General features: G+C 47.7%; 1 protein-coding gene across 1 annotated transcript in view; it reads right to left on the bottom strand.

The window, feature by feature from the left end:
- LOC144679417 (dual specificity calcium/calmodulin-dependent 3',5'-cyclic nucleotide phosphodiesterase 1C-like) overlaps positions 1-22,449 on the bottom strand; it is a 792,900-nt gene that overhangs the window by 185,045 nt on the left and 585,406 nt on the right. The window contains exon 4 of the mRNA XM_078539774.1: positions 2,538-2,651. Coding sequence (XP_078395900.1) covers positions 2,538-2,651 — 114 coding nt within the window. The remainder of the gene's footprint in view (positions 1-2,537; positions 2,652-22,449) is intronic.

The following is a 22,449-nucleotide window of genomic DNA, read 5'->3' as shown; positions in this document are numbered from 1 at the left end:
TGAAGGAATTTTTCAAATACAGTGTGAAGCTGTGTCGATGCACAAATTGTAACTGAAGACAGTTAAGTAATGAATTCACGGTTGAGTAGAGAGGCAAGTCTAGGAACTGACTCTGTAGTTTATCAAAGTCATGGAGAAAATGAATTCCTTTTGTTATTCCTGTGGGCATTAGGTGAAACAACTACTATGACATTACTACTGTCTGATGGATCTTGCACCCCGCTGTGTTGGTGTGATGTCAACACAATGCATACCATAGTCTTCTTTTCAGAAGTGCCGCCATGTTAAAATAAAATACTTTAATTAACATTACATATGCATTTTATTTAATGTTCAAAGGGAGTTTGCTCAATACTTGAAAATCTTTCTGTTTGCACATCAATGGGCATGACATTCTAAGCAACCTGGAGATATCGGGCTTGATTTTGAGTTCCCCACATGCTGGGAGCAGGGGAAGGGTTGATGTCCACCAGCATGCGGGGAATCCAGAAGTAAATGCAGTGTATCTGTCAGTGGCCTTTTAACCCAGCCACTGCACTATCAGTTCATTTCCGGGTTTCCCGACCAAACAGCTTGAGCAGGCATGATGATGACTCACCTGAGTCGATTTAAAGGTACACTCCAAACATGTAATTTGACGGTCTCTTCTGCCTATCCTTGTAGCAGAAAAGAGCACAGAACACAAGGGAGAGGCAGGGAACTGGAAGTGTCCCTCCAACCATCTCACAGCTATTACCTGCAGAGGAGTAAGCATCAGAGATGCAAAAAAGGGGGCCTCCCAGCTACCTGATGATGGAATTAAATATCAGACAGTGGATGAAACTGAGGAAAAGGTAATTTTGCTAAGATGAGAAGTGATTAAGCTAAAGTGGCCTAGAAAACAGCTGCTTGAAAGTAAATCATTGCCAGATCAGTGAGAGGCATTCAAGGAAGTGATAGTGAAGGATAAGAGCAAGTACGTTCCCTTAAAGAAAAAGGGTGGGGTTAACAAATCCAGAGCCCCCAGATGTCGAGGGGTTTAGGAAAGGATAGAGTAAAAATGGGAAGCTTTTGACAGATACGAAGACTTAATACTGCAGAAAACATAGAGAAGCATAAAAAGTATTGAGCTGAAATTAAAAAAGGAAATTATGTAAGTTCCAAATTTTTACTTGACATTATCGAACACACTTGAATGTCTGATGAGAAGAGCAACGAACAACTGGCAATGAACGGCAACCTGATTGTTCACATGTATCTGTTTTTGGATAGTTGCAGGACCATAGTTACCTATCCTCTGATGGGGTAATATGAATAGCATTAGTCTAACTCATAAATGGCAAATATTTTTCTCAGAAAAGAAATGAACATTAAATCAGACTCTTGCTGTTAATTATTCTGAATTCTGCCAACTAGCAAGCTGTCAAGTAAAAGGTCAACATTGTAAAGGTGGAAAAGTCTTGAAATCAACTTCTAAGGTATATAAAATTAAATAAATTTTATAGTATTGTATGTATTCTAGTAAAATAAGTAACAATTTCTAATTTTTTAAGTACTTGCAACTGTTTTTTTAAATCTTAAGCATGGACAACTGCAGAGATTTGGTCAAATTTTGTATTTGCGGGATTTATGGGCTCTAGGATGTACTCCAACTTTTAAATGCGCTTAGAAATACTGGACTGAGTTCACACAGCTTCTAGAAAGAGTCAATTTGCTTATTTAAGGATATTTCTTGGATACATTCCAGCTTTTATAATATGACTTGTGAATTCATTTGTTTATAAATACTGGACTGAGGCTGGATAAAGGGTAGGTGGAGGGTGGGGGTGGTTTGGAGGGTGGGTGGGGTGGAGGTTGGAGTCTGGGTAGGAGCTGGTTGGGTGAGAGGCATGGGAAGGGGGAACATTCATTTAAAATTCAAAACACTTATGAAATACTTTGAAATATTTTAAAATACATTTAAATATATTGTGAGGCCTTCCCAATGTTTGCTCAATATTTGCTCCAATACCATTGGAAGATCTGGCACTCACCCTGGAGTCGGCCTACCTCCAGTGCTGGTGTGGGTCTGCCAATGAGTGCAGCAGACCTATCTCTGGGCCAATTAAGGCCTCAACCATTGAAAAATCCCACTTGCTGGCAGGCCAGCAGTGAAGGCAAGATCACGACATGGGATTGGTCCCACCTCCTTACCTGTAGTTAAGATAATGCTTCTGTTTGTTCCAGAGAACATTGTGACAAATATTACTCTAAAATTATTATAAAAACGTACAGGGATACTGGGGGTGGGGTTCGTGAGGGGAGAGAAATTCATCTTAAGTGGTTGTGCAAAATGGGCAATATCAGACTGGTCACCCATTATACGCAAAACCTGATATTCAGTTCCATTGCAATCAATGGAATTAAATATCAGACACTGCATATAATGTCCACCAATCCAATACTACCTGTTCTGCAACATTATCCAAGATGACTTTCTGCCAGGGATCATCTGACAGCACAGCTGAAGTCAAGCACAAATAAATGTAAAGGTTCTGTGATGTGGTTTGTACACATACCTTGTCTCATCAATGTAGACTGTCTCAAGCACTGTAGCTGCATAGTCTAAATTCTTCTTCAGTTCTGTGATTGAAGCTTCACCTCGCTCCAGCTGTTTGACCAAGGTTCGCAACCTAGAACAAAACAAAAACTATTATATTACCTAAACTGCACATAACTAAGGAGGAAAAGACAAATTGGATTTATAATGAAGAGATCATCTGACTTCCTTCCATTACTTTAAATGTTCATGCCTCTTTCCCTTGAAAAATGCCTATCCATAAAGCATGGCGCTTGACCAACAGTGCAATTTGATAAATTAGTGCCATAATTGAAGCTTACAGTCACAGTCACAGGTAGAGGTGTTTGTCCCATATTGACATTCAAGTTAAAGCAAATGTTTTCAACCTGAATAGTTATGTACACTTTATAACCAAGGAAATGGTTAAAGATATTTTGTGATGCCATATTACTACAGTGGTATAATTGTTGGATTTTTAATTCTATTGGGATTTCTACAACACTGTGCAATAACATTTACATGGACCAACTCTGCAATCCTGCACTCCCACAAGGAAGCAGCACTTGCAATGGAGCATGGGTTGGAGATAAGACTGCAACATGGGGTAGAATTTTTCCCTCGTCCGGCGAGCATCCCGACATCATCACAAACTTGCGCGATATTTTGGTCAGCGGGCGTGCGTGAGAGGTGGCAGCGTGCCCTCTGACAATTAAGAGGCCTATTAAGGCCCTTAATCAATTAATTGAACTGAATTTTTCGCTGCCTGTCCAACCTTACGGTTGGTGGACGGGCGAAAAGATCAAGCGGCCTTTGCATTTTTTGTGAAGCCTCATCCACGGGTGGGATTCAGTTTCATCCACTGATTAAGAAAAAACAACACAAACTTTTAAACCTCATTTTTAACATGTCCCTGCTCATGAGCAGGGATATGTTTTCCTTAATTTTAAAATCTTCATTTGTAAAGTTAAAAAAACCTTCAGCTCCCTTAGGCAACTCTGTGCCTTCAAGGAGCTTTCTGTGAGCGCACCCGCGCGTGTTTGCTGACTTCCACGCTCGCCATCCTCCCACCCCACCCAGGCAGCGTTGAGCGTTTCAGCATGTGATTTACGCTGGCTGGCTGTTAATTGGCCAGCAGCGTGAAATCGCGGTCGGGGCCCGAAAGTGGTTGGCGGTCAGTTTCATGGCTGGTCATGTGCCCGCCCGACAAGGAGAAAATCCTCTCCATGAAATCCAGATTTGCTGATCCGCACATCTTGGGAGAGTGAGATTTTACAAACAGCATCTAGAAAGCACAATACATGAAGATAATTGCAGAAATCTTTTAATGTCAGTTCTGAGCAGGATCATCTGAAAATAAATCCAATATCAACAAATTTGACACAAAAATATCAACACGTGACACTAAAGGCCAGATTTTCATGAATGTACCTTTAAAAACAGCAGGTGGGACCCAGATGTGGAAGTTCCGCCCCCATTTCTGAGATGCAATTTTTGCCGGTAGGACAAAGTGTGTGACTCACAGAGACAGAAACCTGAAATCAGCTGAGTTTAGTTGAACTCAGTGCTTTGTTGAAATAGACTCCATTTTGACAGTTCTAAGGGCCTTAGTCAAAATCCTCTGTTGGACTGCTTTGATTATCAGACCATCTGCTGCAGGTTAGAAAACAAACTTTGCATCTAGTCATGCAGCTTTGATGGAGTTCTTTGTTGACTTTTCCCCTAGGGTTATTGTTATGAATGCTTGACTAAGTTTCAAAAGCTCAAATTATCTCAGCAGAGGGTTCTGAGTTTGATTGACAGTTTAAAGAGGCCGTTAAAGGATTTGATGTAGGGTCTGAATATAATTTTGCTTGGTTTTATAAGAGATTAACTACTTGAGGAGAATTAAAAGCCTTGCATGGGTTTGATGATTGGGGATGCTTTCACTATCAAATGTCTGGTATAGAGAACATATGAGAACTATATTAGATTGTTAGAAGTTTATTTTTCATCTTCACATGGCTCCTAAAATCTGCCCATGGTGGATATTGGGTGAGCGGTTATGGCGTTGGCATGGAGAAGATGAGGGGCCACGGAGGGTGAGTGGGGGGCATGAGTTGGCATTGAGTTGGTATGAAGGGACTTAGGAGGTGGCTGGGTAGTGGGGTTGGGAGGTGAGGGGTGAGGGCTAAGGGACCTAAACAGCTTCTAAAACAATTGGGATGAAGTCCCAGACAACTGACGCAGCCTTCTAAGCAGCCAGTGCCGGCACTCACCTGCTCCGTGGCTGCTTACACTCTGCTTCCGGGGTCAGCAGGCACAACTCTATCCAGTATCACCAATGGCCCCCCACCCCAGCCCTGAATTACATGGTCCAGGGTACTTTTTACCAAGGTGGGGTGTGTCCTGTGAACTTTTTCACTGGGGGTGGAGCAGGTGGAACAAGATAGAAGGTCAGGGATAGGTGATGTGTTTTGCTTTCACAGAATGCTGATCCTTGTTCTGCTATTAACACCTTCTGCCCTCTTACCTTTATGCCACTATCAGCACTTTCTTTACTGTTTACCATTAACACTCCCTTTGTTTTGTGTCCATGACATCTTTACCAATCTCTCCTTAGCTATCCATGACGTTCTATCTCATTCCACCTGCTCCATCCCCTCTTAAACAGTATGAAATCCATCATATTTCTACTTCTCATTAGCTCTGAAGAAGAGTCATGTGGACATGAAATGTTAACTCGGTTTCTCTCTCCACAGATGCTGCCAGGCCTGCTCAGTTTTTCCAGTATTTTCTGTAAATGGATCATGAAGGTTTGTGCAAGATACCCCGGAAGTGTCCACAACTCGTACATCCTCAGCAGGTCTCAGATCCCTGACATCTTCCAGGGACCGCACAGGATGCAGGGTTGGTTCCTCGGGGACAAGGGCTACCCCACAAAGGACATGGCTGATGATGCTAGTGCATCGGCCTTAGAGTCCTGGTGAGAGAAGGTACAACGAAGGCTCATGTCGCAACCAGGAGTTTTGTTGAACATACCATTGGCATCCTGAAAATGGGGTTCCAGTGCCTGGACAGATCTACTGGAGCACTCCAGTGCACTCCCCATTGGGTCTCGTGCATCATTGTGGCTTGCTGCACGCTACCTAACCTGGTGATACAAAGGGGGAGAGCCTGGATGATGGGGAGATGCAAGAGCTGCACCTCTCCTCCGACGAGGAGGAATTCAGAGGGGATGGGGGTGATGAGGCCCTGCACTGGCCATATAAGGCAGACATAGTCGTGAGGACCTTATTGCCACAAGTTTCCAGGAGGATGATGACGAGATGCAGTGAGGATGCTCCTAAGATCTTCACATTGCATCTGGGAACGTCTGACACCTGTCTGGCTGAGGGCAGCGCACATATGCTCTGTGAAGAAACTCATATCATCAAGACGCTGCTGAGAAACATGGGCACAGAATTTAAGACAACTTGATCCTTTGTCAGGCTTCATCACTTGTTCCCTTCAGCACCACACCTTCACTTGTCAGGAAAGGTGACGAGATGCGGGGGAAGCCCCGCCTCAAAGGTGCTGAGAGCACACAGAGAACATCAGGGAACTCAGTGACGCTTGGGTTCAAGATTCTTGCAGCAAACACAGGTCACATGGAGGTGCAGGCATCACTAATCTGGGGAGTGACTTTGAAGCCGGACAATCACTTTGCTGGAAAGGTTACACTGTGCACAGGGGAGAGGCCCTAGGCTGCGACAGTGGCCTTCATTTTGTGCAGGAAACAAGATTTCACATCTGATTGACATGAGCACTGCTCAACATAACAAGGAGCCATAGACAAGGAGACATTCTTGGAAGTTTATTTACAATGGTCAATATTAAGTATGTGATTAACACCCATGCCCATGTTGTGCAACTAAATCATCTTGACCATTCTAACCTGACTGCTATATTTTGGTGCTCCCCCGACATCCACAGCAGGAGGTGGCCTGCTGATTGCTCTGCCCTGTTGTCTGTGATAACCTTGGCGAGTGTCCTCTGGAGGCCCAAGATTTGGAAGGCCCCAGTCTGCTTTCAGGGTCCTGCTGTTTGACAGTGGCACCCTCCTCGGCCTGTGGAGCTGGAGCTGATGTCACAGGAAGAGGGGATTTGGATGGGCTGGAAACTCCCAGAGTTATCTGGGGGGATGGCCCTGGGGTGTGTACCTGCTCATCGTCCTCCCTCTGGGTACCCAAGGGCCCATGACTGACTCCTTGAGGAAGGGGCAGCTGGATTGAGCTCGAGATGTCCTGCCCCCCTCTTGCATTGACACTGATGGATGCCAGTATAGGCCAGCGATGGAGTGCAGCATCTGAAGCAAGTTATCACCCTGACATCCTGGGCCAAGGTCCCCATGACTACTGCCACTGTTCACCTCGATGTATTGGCAAGACAGCGCTATCACCTCAGACTGAAGGTGGTCGGACTCCTCCATTGTGCCTTACAATCTGAGGAATGCTCTGACATCCCTTCTGACGTTCTAGAACTTGCCTTTGCAGCTCCAGCAACTGAGGTGTGACTGAGTCCAGAGGCTCGTCATCTGACTCGGATTCAGCAGATTTCTGGCCTCCTGCAGTCCTCTGAGTGCTGGAAACCTGGAAAGTCCCTGCCACCACCTGCTGTGGATCAGGGAGTGTGATGTGCTCACCCTATTGTGACCCCCAAGGCTACTCTAGAACTAGGTCCCAATGAGGGAACTAGTGCCTCTGCGCTGGTAGAGGGTGTGGGTGTGCACTGTGGCAGATCTTCAATTAGGGAGTCATCAAATTACTCTTTGGAGGAATCTTCATGGCTTAACTCAAGGACCTGGGTCATGGACCCCCACGACTGCTTCCCAGATGTGTCTGCAAAAGCAAGGAGAGATAAGTGGTGCATGGCAGGAGACTGCGGAACAGGGGAACTGACTCATAGCATGGTTGTCTGATGGATGTTGCACTGGATCCTCACCTGGCTGGACACTGCCGACCTCACCATTGGCACAGGAACAGTCCAAATTGTCACCGGCCAGCTGGATGGCTCTATTTTCAAAGCCTATGAGGACCTTGATGTCAGGCATTCCTCCACCAGTTTGCAACCTCTCCTTTTTGTTGTGTGCCAGTTTATCCTTCATGAATACAGACGGAGCAAATGTAAGCAGGATGCCTGCCAGGCCAGATGAGAATAATGCCTGGCATGCATGGGTGCTGAGTGGTGCCATGGATGGGATGAGGACACGATCCGCAGGGCAGATGAAAGTGTGTGTGAGAGAGTGAGTGTGATGTCCCTTGAACTGGTAGTGAGTGAAATCCCTGTGGTTGTGTGTAACACTTGTGAGCTGAGAGTGATGAAAAGAGTGATGTACCCTGGCAGAACGGAAAAGAGCATTAAACCTCTTTCGGCACTGGATGCCTGCCCTCTTTTGCAGGGTGTTGGCACTGACCAGCACTGCCACCGCCTCCCATGCTGGATTGGTGACCTTGCTTTTTGGCCTTCGCCCACAGAGCAGGTAGAGGACTTTGCGGCGCTTGAGGGAGGTGTGATTAAATGTGGGGGCAGCATCTTTCTTCCCTTTGGCAGCCATAATTTTGCAGCAACTTTCAATCCCTTAGACAGTGCATGGCTCCCCAATAACTGGCTCCCAGATTACTGAAAGTCCAAGGTGATGGCGGGGCGGGAGAATCAGAGGCCGCCCCACCAGCGATCCGACATGAAACACTGCCTCTGCATTTTTTAAACCAAGTGCCGCACGATACAGTGAATTTAGACATTCATCTAAACCAGTCCACATTTTTGCATTTAAATCATTACTCCTCCTGGCAACTAAATCATTATACCTCCTTGGCTTCTAAACTATTACACCTCCTGGGCAACTATTCCAAGACTCTGACCTACTCTTGCAGCCACAGTATTTATATCACTGATCCAGTTAAGCCTCTGGTCAATGTTGATGGTGGGGAATTCAGTGATGGCAATGCCTTTGAATATTCTAATATTAAGATAGTAGTAGCAGGACATTTAGAAAACCACTTCTAAACTGTCACACATTTTAACAAGTATATATAACATATTTAAAGCTTCTCACTTCTTGGGCATCTAAATCGTCACAACCACCATATTGCAAGTGGAATAGAGTATAAAGGTAGTTGTGCGCGCAGTTTTGGTCACCTCACTTAAGGAGGGGTATACTTGCTTCTGAGGCAGTTAAGAAAAGATTCACTGGGATGAGGAGGTTGTTTTATGAGGATGAGTTGAGCAAGATGGGCCTATATCCATTGGACTTTAAAAGAATCAGAGGTGATCTTATTGAAACATAAGATTTTGAGGGGGCTTGACAGATGCTGAGAAAATATTTCCACTTATGGGGGAATCCAGAACCAGGGGTACAGTTCAAATAAGGGGTCTCCCATTTAAGGCAGAGGGTTTTTAAGTGTTTGGAATTCTCTCCCCAGCGTGCAGTGGAAGTTGGGCCATTGAAAATATTCAAGGCTGAGTTAGACAGGTTTTTGATTGACAGGGGAAGAGTTCCAATTCTTCTCCTGCCAACATCTCTGCAGCAGCTGTTCTTTGTTCTGCGAGATACTGTGAAAGGTGCTAAAACTGGCACTTGAAAGCTCAACGACTTGCTGTTTGACTTTCTCTCCCCATGGGCATCTCTCCAAACTGAGGAGTTTATCAGGCACTCACCATTCCCCTTTTCACAAAGTTCTATTTCACTTTAAGTTAAAGACATATTTTAAAGCATAATCATCTTGTAAAGTTCAGCGTTCATGGCAATGTATAGCAACTAACATGTGGAAATGCGTGCTGAATCTACACTGAGGACAAGATCCCAGACATGCTCAGATATTTGACAACAGTACAGCATAAAATGGTTAACGTGGTCAGCATTTTAAATCATGGAATTGACAAATGGTGCAAATCTGGGACGATTTCGCCCTAAGTGTGGTAGTGGGTGGGAAAAAGAACATTATACCCACTGCCCGCAATGGTGGCATTTCACGCTGTATCGTCCCAATCCCGCCTCATTAATCATGCAGTCCTAGGAAACACACTGCCTCAATGGCAAGCAGCCTCCAATTCACCTGCCACGATGTCACCTCGCCGCTTCCTCATGCCGGGTGCCATATTTAAAGTGCAGCCGCGCGCACACCTCTCAGTGCTTCCAACCCAGGACTGCTGCAGAGAAGACATCGCCCCAAAAGGCAAGAAGACCGCTGACCTCTGATTTAGCAATGCATCCCTGAAACACCTTTTGGATGCCATGGAGGCCCGTGATGTCCTCTACCCCCCCGCCCCCCCACACTGGCTACAGGAGGGGCAGCAACATCATCAACTCGGCTTGGGAGGCAGTGACAGTGGTGGTCAGTGCCAATGTCCTGCAAAAGAGGACAGTCATCCAGTGCCAAAAGTGGATGAATGATCTCCGTTCCACCAGGGTAAGTCACTCTTCTCATTACTCTCAATGCACACACTCACAAACCCATCACACATCCACAGGGATTGCACTCACTGCCAGCTCAAGGCACATCACCATTCACTCTCTCACGCACACACCTTCATTGGCCTCAGCCTATCCATGGCACCACTCACCACCATCACATGCCAGGCATACTCACCATCTGGCCTGGCAGGCATCCTGCTTATACTCTTTGAAAATAGAGTCATACAGATGGCCGGCGAAGATCTGGACCATTCCTGTGCTGAAGGTGGTGCTCTACCAATTCAGGATCCAGCAGTGCAACATCCATCAGACAAGCATGCTATGAGTGATGTGTTCTGTTTCATAGGCCACTGACATCCCTCCTTGCTTCTGCAGACACATCTGGGAAACAGCCCCCAATCAAGCCCCGATGACACATTAGAAGCAGAATTTGAAGGCACCCTCATTGAAGACCCGTCACAATACTCACAAACACCCTCCACCAATGCAGAGTCACAGACCCCGGTGGGACCTAGTTCTAGAGTAGCCTCAGAATCACAATCTGGTGAGCACATCACACAGCAGACAAAGGCAGGGACTTCCCAGGTTTCCGGTACTCAGAGGACTGCTGGGGGTCAGAAATCTGCTGAGTCCAAGACAGATGATGAGCCTCTGAACTCAGTCTTACCTCAGTTGCTGGACCTGTAAAGGCAAGCTCAGGAACACAAGGAAGAGATGTCTTCTGCACTCCTCAGACTACATAGCACGATGGAGGAGTCTGTCTGCCTTCAGGCTGAGGTGGTAGTGCTGACATGCCAAACGCACTGAGGTCAACACTGGTAGGCTGGCGGCTACTATGGAGAGCTTGGTCCAGGACATTGGTCTTACACTGCTGCGGGGGCTGAACTCCATCGCTGACACCATAATTGGCCTCCGGTAGTGTCAACGCGAGAGGGGCGTGGGGCAGCTTGATCTCACTCCAGCTTCCCTTTGTTCTCAAGGAATCAGCTAGGGGCCCTCGGACACCCATAGGGAGGAAGATCAGCAGATGCACGCTCCAGGGCCATCCACCCAGGTGGCTCCGGGAGTGTCCGGCCCATCTGAATCCCCCCTTCCTGTGACCCCAGCAGCTCCATCTCTGCAGGCTGAGTGGGGAGCCACTACCACACAGCAGGACCCCAAAAGCAGGCCAGGACCCACCAGGTTTCGGTCTTCCAGATGACACCCATCAAGATCATCACAGACAGGGCGTCACAGCTAGCTCTATTACCTAATTTCTAAGAAGTCCAAGACAAAATTAAGGAAATAATTAAAGAATCTAAGAAAAGCAAGGATCGATCTTCCAGGGCTACCACTGATGCTATTTATTGAAGTTTCTCATTAAATCAGGTACAAAAAGGTTTGACTGACATTGAAAGCAATTGGTTACCCAATGTCATGAATGATTGGCACCTCAGAAAATGATTTAACTAGACCACCCCAATAACGTTGAAATAGTTAGATTAATCAGGGGTTGATTATGAGAAGTCAAAAATACTATTTCCTTCTTAAGTTGGGGAGTTTGTAAGAAATGGTTGTCTAATATGAATGTAAATGGAGAGAGAGAGAGAGAAGAGGGAGAGAGTGTGGATCTGATTGAGATTGTGTAGCAAAGGATAAAAAGAGAGAGATTATGGAAAGAACACGTATCATCTACGGTGTATTACAAAAAAAAGGAAGAAATGATGTCATGGGACAGCAAGGCATTCATTTAAACTAAGAGTAAGGAAGTTACACATTTCCATCAGGGTAGGTAAACTACCCATCCATAATCTTAAAAATAATCTCTACTCCCTCTTTTAAAATCTAATTAATACCTTGCTAAACTGTTTACTTTAACTAATCACAAAATCACAGAATCACACAGTGCAGAAGAGGCCCTTTGGCCCATCGAGTCTGCACCGACATGTGAGAAACACCTGACCTACCTACCTAATCCCATTTACCAGCACTTGGCCCATAGCCTTGAATGTTATGATGTGCCAAGTGCTCATCCAGGTGCTTTTTAAAGGATGTGAGGCAACACGCCTCCACCACCCTCCCAGGCAGCGCATTCCAGACCATCACCACCCTCTGGGTAAAAACGTTTTTCCTCACATCGCCCCTAAACCTCCTGCCCCTCACCTTGAACTTGTGTCCCCTCATGACTGACCCTTCAACTAAGGGGAACAGCTGCTCCCTATCCACCCTGTCCATGCCCCTCATAATTTTGTACATCTCGACCAGGTCGCCCCTCAGTCTTCTCTGCTCCAACGAAAACAACTCAAGTCTATCCAACCTCTCTTCATAACTTAAATGTTTCATCCCAGGCAACATCCTGGTGAATCTCCTCTGCACCCCCTCCAGAGCAATCACATCCTTCCTATAATGTGGCGACCAGAACTGCACACAGTACTCCAGCTATGGCCTCACCAAGGTTCTATACAACTCCAACATGACCTCCCTACCTTTGTAATCTATGCCTCGATTGATAAAGGCAAGTGTCCCATATGCCTTTTTCACCACCCCACTAACATGCCTCTCCGCCTTCAGAGATCTATGGACACACACGCCAAGGTCCCTTTGTTCCTCAGAACTTCCTAGTGTCATGCCGTTCATTGAATACTTCCTTGTCAAATTACTCCTTCCAAAGTGTATCACCTCACACTTTTCACGGTTAAATTCCATCTACCATTTATCTGCCCATTTGACCATCCCGTCTATATCTTCCTATAGCCCAAGACACTCAGCCTCACTGTTAATCACCCGGCCAATCGTTGTGCCATCCGCAAACTTACTAATCCTACTCCCCACATAATCATCTATGTCGTTTATATAAATGAGGAGTAATAGGGGACCCAGCACAGATCCCTGTGGAATGCCACTGGACACTGGATTCCAGTCACCAAAGCATCCTTTTGTCATCATCCTCTGTCTCCTGCAACTAAGCCAATTTTGAATCCACCTTATCAAATTACACACGTGCATTTGCCTTCTTTATAAGTCTCCCATGTGGGACCTTGTCAAAGGCTTTCCTGAAATCCATATAAACTACATCAACTGCACTACCCTCATCTACACACCTGGTCACCTCCTCAAAAAATTCAATCAAATTTGTTAGGCATGACCTCCCTCTGACAAAGCCATGCTGACTATCCCTGATCAAACCTTGCCTCTCCAAGTGGAGATAGATTTTCTCCTTCAGAATTTTCTCCAATAGTTTCCCTACCACTGACGTGAGACTCACTGGCCTGTAGTTCCCTGGCTTATCTCTACAACCCTTCTTGAATAGTGGAACCATATTAGCTGTTCTCCAGTCCTCTGGCACCTCCCCGTGTCCAGAGATGAATTAAAAATTTGGGTCAGAGCCCTGCGATCTCCTCCTTTGCCTCCCTCAGCAGTTTGGGACACAAATCATCCAAACCTGGAGATTTGTCCACTTTTAAGCCTGCCAACACCTCCAATACCTTGTCACTCCCTATATCAATTTGCTCAAGGACCTCGCAGTCTCTCTCCATGAGTTCCATTCCTTCATCCTCCTTCTCTTGGGTGAAGATGGATGTGAAGTATTTGTTCAACACTCTACCGATGTCCTCTGGCTCCACCCATAGATTGCCCCTTGGTACCTGATGGGCCCTACTCTTTCCCTGGTTATCCTCTTCCCATTGATATATTTATAGAATATCTTGGGATTTTCCCTACTTTTACCACCCAGAGCTTTCTCATATCCCCTCTTTGCTCTCCTAATTGCTTTCTTAAGCTCCATCCTGCATTTTCTGTACTCCACTAATTTGCTCCTCTTGTACCTGCTAAAAGCCTCTCTTCTCCTTCTCATCGTATCCTGAATATCTCTGGTCATCCATGGTTCTCTGAGCTTTTTACTCTTTCCTATCACCCTGGAGGGAACATGTTGAGCCTGTACCCTCCCCATTTCCTTTCTGAATGCCCCCCACTGCTCTTCTGTAGATTTCCCCACAAGTAGCTGTTCCCAGTCTACCTTGGCCAGATCCTGCCTTATTTTACTAAAATCCATTCTCCCCCAATCCAAAACATTTTTTTGCAACTTGTCTATTTCTTTGTCTATTAAACTGTACCATGTTGTGGTCGCTGTCACTAAAATGCTCCCTCACCACCTCAGCCACCTGTCCGGCTTTATTCCCCAGAATTAGGTCCAGCACTGCGCCATCCCTTGTTGGACCCTCTACATATTGACCTAAAAAGTTCTCCTGTACACATTTCAAGAAATCCACTCCATTGAAGCCCTTAACACTATGTCTATCCCAATTAATGTTGGGAAAGTTGAAATCACCTAATATAATTACCCTATTGTTATTGTTTATTGTTAATGCCTCTAGACCTGCTCTATACTATTACTCTTATTAATTCACTTACTCTTGCAATTCCTGCATCATGTGAAAAGTTACCCTGATTGAAATTTGTAATTTCAAGTGCACGTGGCAGGGGGCTGCTTGCAATTCCTGCATCACCTGGGAACTTCAGGACACTTCGTGGAGGACCGTGTGTAGGAAATGCCTCCAGTTTCTTGAGCTCAAGCTCAGGATTTCTGAGCTAGAGGGACAGCTGGAGTAACTGGAGCATCAAGGTGGATGAGAATTTCCTGGATCATAAGTTCTAAGAGGTGGTCACCATACAGACAGCAAGAGTTCAAGATAGTAGGTGGGTGGCCATCCAGAAGAGTAGTATGAGCCAGGAAGTGCAGGAGTCTTCACGCTGTCTGCCATTCTCAAACAGATAATCAGGGCAGAATTTTCTGCATGTTGGGCGGGCGGCGTGGGAGCAGGCAGGCATGGACCCGACTGCTGCCCGCGATCAGGTCCATGCCGCCATTTTATGCGGGTGGGCCAATTAAGGCTCGCCCAGCATGAATCGCGGCTCCCGTGGACAGCGGGAGTGGGCGGGTGGCGGTGGGACTGCAATGGCCACCGGGTCCAATAGTGACCCCGCGGCCTGTTTTAAAAAGCTGCTGCAGCCTTTCCAAGGCTGTGAATCATGGCCAGTGGAAGGGCTTTCCACAGCGCTGCTGGTGAGCAGGCCAGGCAGGAGGGTAGCGCAGGGGGGCACTGTGCCCCTCATTTTTAGGACAATTGCCTTGCTGCCCTCCTTGAGGAGGTGGCAGCACGGCGAGAGGTCCTCGTACCCCAGGACAAGAGGAGGAGCCCCCCCCAACATGACCAAACGTGCCTGGGAGGAGGTGGCGGAGGTGGTGAGCTCCCACGATGTGGTGCAGCGCACCTGGATCAAGTGTCGCATGCGCTTCAACGACCTGTTGCACTCAGGAAGGTTGAGTACTATGTTGGCTTTGGTCACTTAACCCAGCAGGTAGGCTTTCCCCCCTGGCCCACCACACCCCCCAAGTCTGAGTGTAGTGACTGCATTGAATCATTGATGGCATGTGTCCTTCGCTTGGTGGGGCAGCAGATATTGCTCATGCCAAGGTCACCCTGAGAGGGTGGTGAAGAGATGGGTTCTGCACCCGCAGCATGTGGTACACTGAGACCCACATGACTGTTTTGGGGGCAACCTGGAGGAGCTGCACCTAGGCGCATTGCTGGAAATCCAGGACATGTCAAAGTCAGGGTGATGACAGGCTGGGAGGGGAGCTTCAAGGTGGTGTGGCACCGATCGATCTGCTGTCCTCTGCGCTCCACGTGCTTGCGCCCCCTTGCTATGGAAGCTTAGACCATGTGGTGCCTAATGTGATGTAGGCAGCATTTGGCCAAGGGGGAGTGGTGGAGGGGGGAGGGGGGGGGTGGGGGGGACGGTGGCTGCACAGGCCTAGCATCTTTGTGCAAGTGTTCAGCAGCAGTGGGGTGATGAGGCACTGGAGCCCTGCAATATCCCACTCTGGTCGGGGTGGGCCACGTGCAAAAAGAATTCAGGTACAAGTAGCACTAATCAATGCTCTCTCCTTTTCAGGAGAAGAATGCACTTAATACCGCCGAACGGGTGAGGACTGGTGGAGGGCCTGCCCTGTTGGCGATTCTCAGTCGTTTCGAGCAGGAGGCCCTAGATTTGGAGGGGCGCCATGTGCCCAGGTCCACTGCTGTCAGTGAGACTGGGGTGCCATGGGCAGGTATGTATGCCCAGCAGTGAGGTCACCATTGTTCTCCCAACAGCCATGGCAGTGCTGAATGTTTGACATTTGCAAAATTGCTTGACCATTGCTTATGGAGGGACGAGCGCATAATGATCCGGGGGTCAGGGATGCACATTGACATTGGATCAGTTAACGTGGAGACAATGTCTTTGTTCTTCCTTTCAGCATCAGCGGAGCAGGGCCGGGAGGAACAGCAGCAGGGGTCCCCTCTCACACCTGAGGGCCCTGAAGTCTCACCAACATCACACCATCTCTGCCAGGCAGGCACCAGCGCAGATACTAACGCCTCGGTGGAGATTAGAACATCGGCTAGTGTCCCGGGGCACAGCGGTGAGGGCACTTCACAGTCGCTGGAGGAGCTGGCAGAGACAGAGAGTGCCCATGATGCCAGCAGTCAGAGGACTGCAGCGGACCAGGCACATCTTCAGTCGATGCCTGATGCTATGCTTCTAGAGTCGTCCGCGACACAGCAAACGCAAGAAATCCGGCCGGGTGTGCGGGAGCATCTGACGGAGATACATGAGGCTATGCTTGGCTTGGTGCCCATGGTGCAGGAGTCTACGCGGACTATCGCCAATGCAATGAGCCTGATGGCCAAGCACCATGCCTCCTCCATGGAGAGAGTGGCGACTCTCGTGGAGAGGAGACCAATCAGGGCTCCCTGGGGATGCGCTCGGACCAGCAAACCCTCACATCAGCAGTGACCTCAGCTGGTCAGTGCGAGTGTGGGAGATGGTCTGGGCACCAAGTTTCCCAGCTCGGTGCCCAGCCAACCATGGTGAGCAGGGAGGTCTGAAGCGACCTCATATTGGCGCAGCAGCTGCCTATCATCTCTGCGGGCTCCTCTTAGGGCACTCCAGATGAGGGCAGCAGCTCCTCTGCCCCTCTGCCAGTGACCATTGTATCCGATGAGACTGCGACAACTGGGGAGATGCCAGCTGTGGTACTGGCCACTCCCTCCCAGGCGGGACCAGCGCAGGCTCCACAGGCCAGAGGACAACTGCCAAGGTCATCGAGGCCAACGGGACAGCAGAGTGAGCAGGCTGTCTCAGGTGCCACTCCCAGCGAGGGGTCAGCACCAAGACGTAGCTCCCGAAAACGTAAACATAAGGCACCTTGGGCACACCACGGGTTAATCATTGGTGCTTTTGTTTTGGCCCACAATGAGGTTTTTATGAGTTGGTGTGATTTTTAACACCTTTTTCATTTTGTTTTCTTAAGTTCCTTTGGTTGTCATATTAAATTCAGACATGTCACTGTAGCTGAGAGTGCCTCTTTTCTTCTGCAGGTGGATGGTTTCCAATAATGTTATGAGTGATTTGTGGGACATTCAGCTTTATTGACAAGACCTTTAGTTAATCTTCCTATCTAGGCAGATTTTGCACTTAGGTATCGAGTATGGAGCCTGCAGCCCAGGCTTGTCCTGGAGGTCCATCTGTGATGTGCTAGCTGAAGGTTCGTTGGATTAAGGCCTCCCGGGTGTCCCTGCCTCCCTGGAGTTTGCCCGGGTCAGCGCCTACCCCCTCAGCATTCTCCTGTGTGTGTGGTCATCCTCGGACTCACTGCTGGACTCATCATGTGCAGCCGCAGCCAATGCGTCTACATCTTCATCGTCCACTGCGTCACCCCTTTCCAGCGCAAGATTGTGGAGAGTGCAGCATGCAACCACTATCAAACACACACGATCTGGGGGGTACTGGAGTGCGCCCCCTGAGCGGTCCAGGCATCTGAAGCGGATCTTGAGAAGACCGATGTCTCTCTCCACCACAGCCCTTGTGGAGGCGTGGCTCCTGTTGTACCGCTGCTCAGCTTCTGTTCTTGGATGGCGGAGAGGCGTCATGAGCCACCTTCTGAGCCTTGTCACCCAGCAGCCATCCATCCAGCTGAGCCAGGGCACTAAAGAGCCCCGGCACCTGGGAGTGTCTGAGGATGTAGGCGTCGTGGGAGCTTCTGGGTACCTTGCACAGACTTGTAGAATCAGCATCCTGTGGTCACACACTATCTGCACGTTCATGGAGTGGAAGCTCTTCCTGTTGATGAAGGCACCGGGCTCACCTGCTGGCACCTTGGTGGCCACATGTGTGCAGTCAATTGCATCCTGGACATGAGGGAAGCCAGCAATGGCCGTGAACCCTCTGACTCACTGTGTCTGGCTTGCCTGGTCCCAGCGGAAGTGGATGAAGGTCAATGCACACCTGAACAGAGCGTCTGTAACCTGCTTGACACAAGTGTGTACAGCTGATAGGGAGACACTGCAAAGATCACCCACCGAGCCCTGGAAGGAGCCAGAAGTATAGAAGTTGAGGGCAGCTGTGACCTTTAGAGCCACTGGCATGGGGTGTCCACCAGCACCGTTCACGGAGATCTCAGGCCCAATCATCTGACAGGTATAGTTGACTGTCTCCCTTGAGAGACGGAGCCTCCTTCGGCACTGCACCTCAAACATATTGAGGTAGCAGCTTCGCCGCCTGTAAACCCTGGAAGCAGGGTAGTGGCGTCTTCTGCGGCCCCTTCCACCTTGGACTGCCTCTTGGCCCTGTGCCCCTTGTGTGTGCCCTCCCAAAGGTGGCTCCCCTGGAGGCTGAATGTGCACTCCTGTCCTCCTCCCCCTTCTAGCCCTCCCTTCCTCCTCAGAGGAGGTGCCTCCAGTGGAGAGTTCAGCTCCCATTCCCAGGCCATGGGAAGGCTTCCTGAAACCTGCAGGCCCAAAATATATTCCTCACTGCAGAGTGCTGACCTGAAGGTTGAGAGTTCAGACCAAGCAGCTGGGATGTGTTTTGAAGTATTGCAGACTGCGCAGGCAAGTTTCAGTAACTTTGAAAAAACAATATTTGGCAGAGCACTGCGACCCCACTGAGCCCTCTTATCCTGCCCGTGGACGAGGTTTATACAAATGTGCCCTACCCGCCTGCCCATTGTACCTGTGCGCTGACCCAAAGATCGCACGGCCGCCGATAAATTGCCATTGATTGGCGCCTCAAGGGCCTTAAGTGGCACATTAATTAATGGCCAGCGCACATCGGAGATCATCGCCCGCCCAACGAAATATTGCGATGGCACACAGTGATGTCGGGACACTCGCCCAACGTCACCAGGCGTTATTTTACGCATCGACACCCCCTCACACCAACAGGAAAATTCTGGTCTCAGAATTGGAGACTGCTGGGAGTGATGACACCTTGAATGAAGGCAATCCAGACTATGGCACCAATGGAAATTTCATAGTTAAGGGGACAGATGGGCATGTCTGTAGCCATCATCATGAGTCCGGAATGATACATTGCTTACCAGGTGTCAGGATAAAGGACATCACAGAGAGAGAGTGTGCCAAATATTCTGCAGGGGGAAGGGAGTGAGCCAGAAGTTGTGGTACATGTCAGTACTAAAAACACAGAGAGGGCTGGTATTGAGGTCCTGTGGTCAGGTTTTCAGGAGCTATGGAGGAAGTTAAAAAGTAGTATCTCAAAGGGAGTACTCGCTGGGTTACTCCAAGTACCACAAGCTAATGAGAATAGAGATAGGAAGGATCAATGCACAATTTCAGGCATGTGGCAGGAGGGAGGGCTGCAAAGTCTTGGGTCATTGGGGCCAGCTCTGGGCCAGTAGGCACTTATTCAGAAAGGATGCACCTCTAAAGGACTGGGACCAATATCCTCGCAGGGAAGTTCACTCATGTGATTGGGGAGGCTTTAAACTGAATTAGTTGGGGGGGTTGGGCACCAGTATATAGAAGTAAAAAAGACGAGAAAGGTGCATAAAGTGACTGTGTTCGACAGCACTCAAGTAAAACCATACCAAATGGGTGCAGACTAAGAAAGACTATGAGGATTACAAAGACAGGTTTAGAATGCATGAATGTAAAGTGTGGTGAAATAAAGTTGGTGAGCTGCAAGTGAAAATGACTTGTGTGGGAATGCGATCTGGTGTCAAAAATCGAATTGTGGCTTATTAATGGTGAGGACTGGGCACTTAATATTCAAGGGCACAAAGTGTTCATAAAAGATAGGAAAGGACAAAAGGGATGTGGGGTGGCAGCAATGATTCGGGAAAACATTGTAGTATTGGGAAAAGAACATGTCCTTGAGCAGGCAGGAACAGAATCTGTTTGGTTAGAGTTGAGAAGCAAGAAAGGTATGATCACACTACAGGGGGTTTCTATAGGCCTCATAATAGTGAGAGAGGGAGAGGGCAAATCTGTAGTGAAAGGACAAAAGATGTTCAAACTATAGAGTGGTGGTATTAGGGGAGTTTAGTTACCCTAGGGATAATATTAGAGGAAAGACAAGGAGGGGAGGAATTTCTGAAATATTCAGCTGACCTCCTTGACCTGTATGTCCTCAGTCCAACTAGGAAGGAAGCATTACTGGATCCAGTGCTGGAGAATGAGTTGGCCAAGAGGACCCAACTGCCTGTGGGGGAGCATCATATTATAATTCGGCCATGCCCATCAGTAAAAAAAATGGGAGCATTTAAAGTGACCTAACAACTTTCATAAATCAGTGTGAACTACATGGCAGCCATTGATGCCTCGGAGCCCGTGACCCCAGTGGGGGAGGTGGGGGAGTGGTCACAACTCATGGTTTGGAAAGCCATGCATTGCAATTTCTGGGCATCTAAAAATACAGACTTAGAATTTAAATCATAACATGTCCTAGGCATCTAAACCACGACACCACCCAGGCATTTACACCATTATACAATCTGAGCACCTAAATGATTACAAACCACAATCCCCTCCCCGCCCCACAGCATTGCTGAATGTAGGCTTAAGCTAATTAAGCTACAGCTTAGGGCCTCACAAAATGAGGGGCCTCTAAATAAGAAAAAAACTGACTCAATTTCAAGTTTTAACATAATTGGTTGTTAAATTAAGAAGATATGAGAAATGACTCTCTAAATATGGACTTTTCATTCTAATATGACAAAATATGTACATATATGGCTGCACAGATGCTAGTCATATTGAGTTCATAAATTTGGGCAGGTATAACAGTAATTCATCTCAAAATTTCATGAAAATCCATTGACAATATTGAAGCCAGACAAAATGAAAGATTTTGTTCAGTTACCCCTGGTGCTGTCCACAGAATTATTGTCTCTGTCGCACATTGAAGTTTTAACTTCTATACTATGTGCATAATACCCAGCTGGGCAAGTGCTCAAATCATTTTTGGGCCCTGATCCCACTGCACCAAAATGTCTTTCTGGCAATAAGTGGGAAGCACATCTAAAAGCTACTTCAGCTGTAGCTGATAGCTATGGTTCAATTATTGATGCTCTTAATCACCTTCATATTAATGACAGGGAAAAAGGTGATACAAGGAGAGAAGCTGGCATTCTACAGGAGGAAATGGAGGAATTAGAGTTTGTATTCATGTTAGAACTTGGGAATCATGGCCAGAATCTTTGGTTCAGTGAGCGGGTGCGCGGCCTGCTTGCCGACGTGTAAAATGACGCACGGTGATGTCGGGCGTGCATCCCAAAGCCACCGCGCGTCATTCCGATTTTCAGTTCAGCGGGCATGCACTGGAGTCAGCTGTGCACCCGCTGAACTGTTAAAAGCCTATTAAGGCCACTTAAAAACTAATTAAACCACTTAACATAGCTGCCTGTCCAACCCTAAGGTTGGCGGGCAGGTGAAGAGCCCAGGTGGCCTTCGCATTTATCCTGAAACCTCATTCACGGGCGGGATGAGGTTTCATGAATGATTTATAAGCGAAATAAAGATTTTTGTTAAAATTCATAGATATGTGACATGTGACACTTTCACATGAGGGGACATGTCCTAAATGTTTTTTTCTTTATTAAATTTTTGAAATTCAAACTGAATCCCCGAGGCAGCTCCGTGCCTCAGGGAGATTGCTCACGAAAGAACGCAGGCCCCTACTCCGCCTACTCCCCTCACCCACACAGGGAGTGCTCAGCGTTTCTGGGTGCGCATCACGCTGGGCGGGCCTTAATTGGCCCATCCACGTAAAATGGCGGTGCGCAGCCAATCGCGGGCAGCGATCGGCTGCGCATGCGCCTGCGCCTGCCCAACCTTCTTGACGGGGAGAAAATTCTCCCCCATGTGTTGGATCAGTTCCACAAAACCAGCAAGGATGCACAGATAGCCCTTTGTACATGTACAAAACTTTACACATCACTCACTCACTTCTTGAAAGAAATCCATGAAAGTTTTGCTGAAATTGAACTCAAAGCAAAAGAAAACCTGCCTGGTGTAGACTACAAGTGTGTGTAAATAAGCAGAAAAGGATTAGAAAAAAAGTAAATGATGGTGACGTACCTAATGCTGATGAAATGCTTTCTCCAAGAGACAAATTTCAGGTGAAATCCTTTATCCCTATGATGGATGCACTTGAA

This window comes from Cetorhinus maximus, chromosome 4 (assembly GCF_964194155.1).
Source record: "Cetorhinus maximus chromosome 4, sCetMax3.hap1.1, whole genome shotgun sequence".
Classification (NCBI taxonomy): domain Eukaryota; kingdom Metazoa; phylum Chordata; class Chondrichthyes; order Lamniformes; family Cetorhinidae; genus Cetorhinus; species Cetorhinus maximus.
This window is presented reverse-complemented; position numbering and strand designations above follow the sequence as displayed.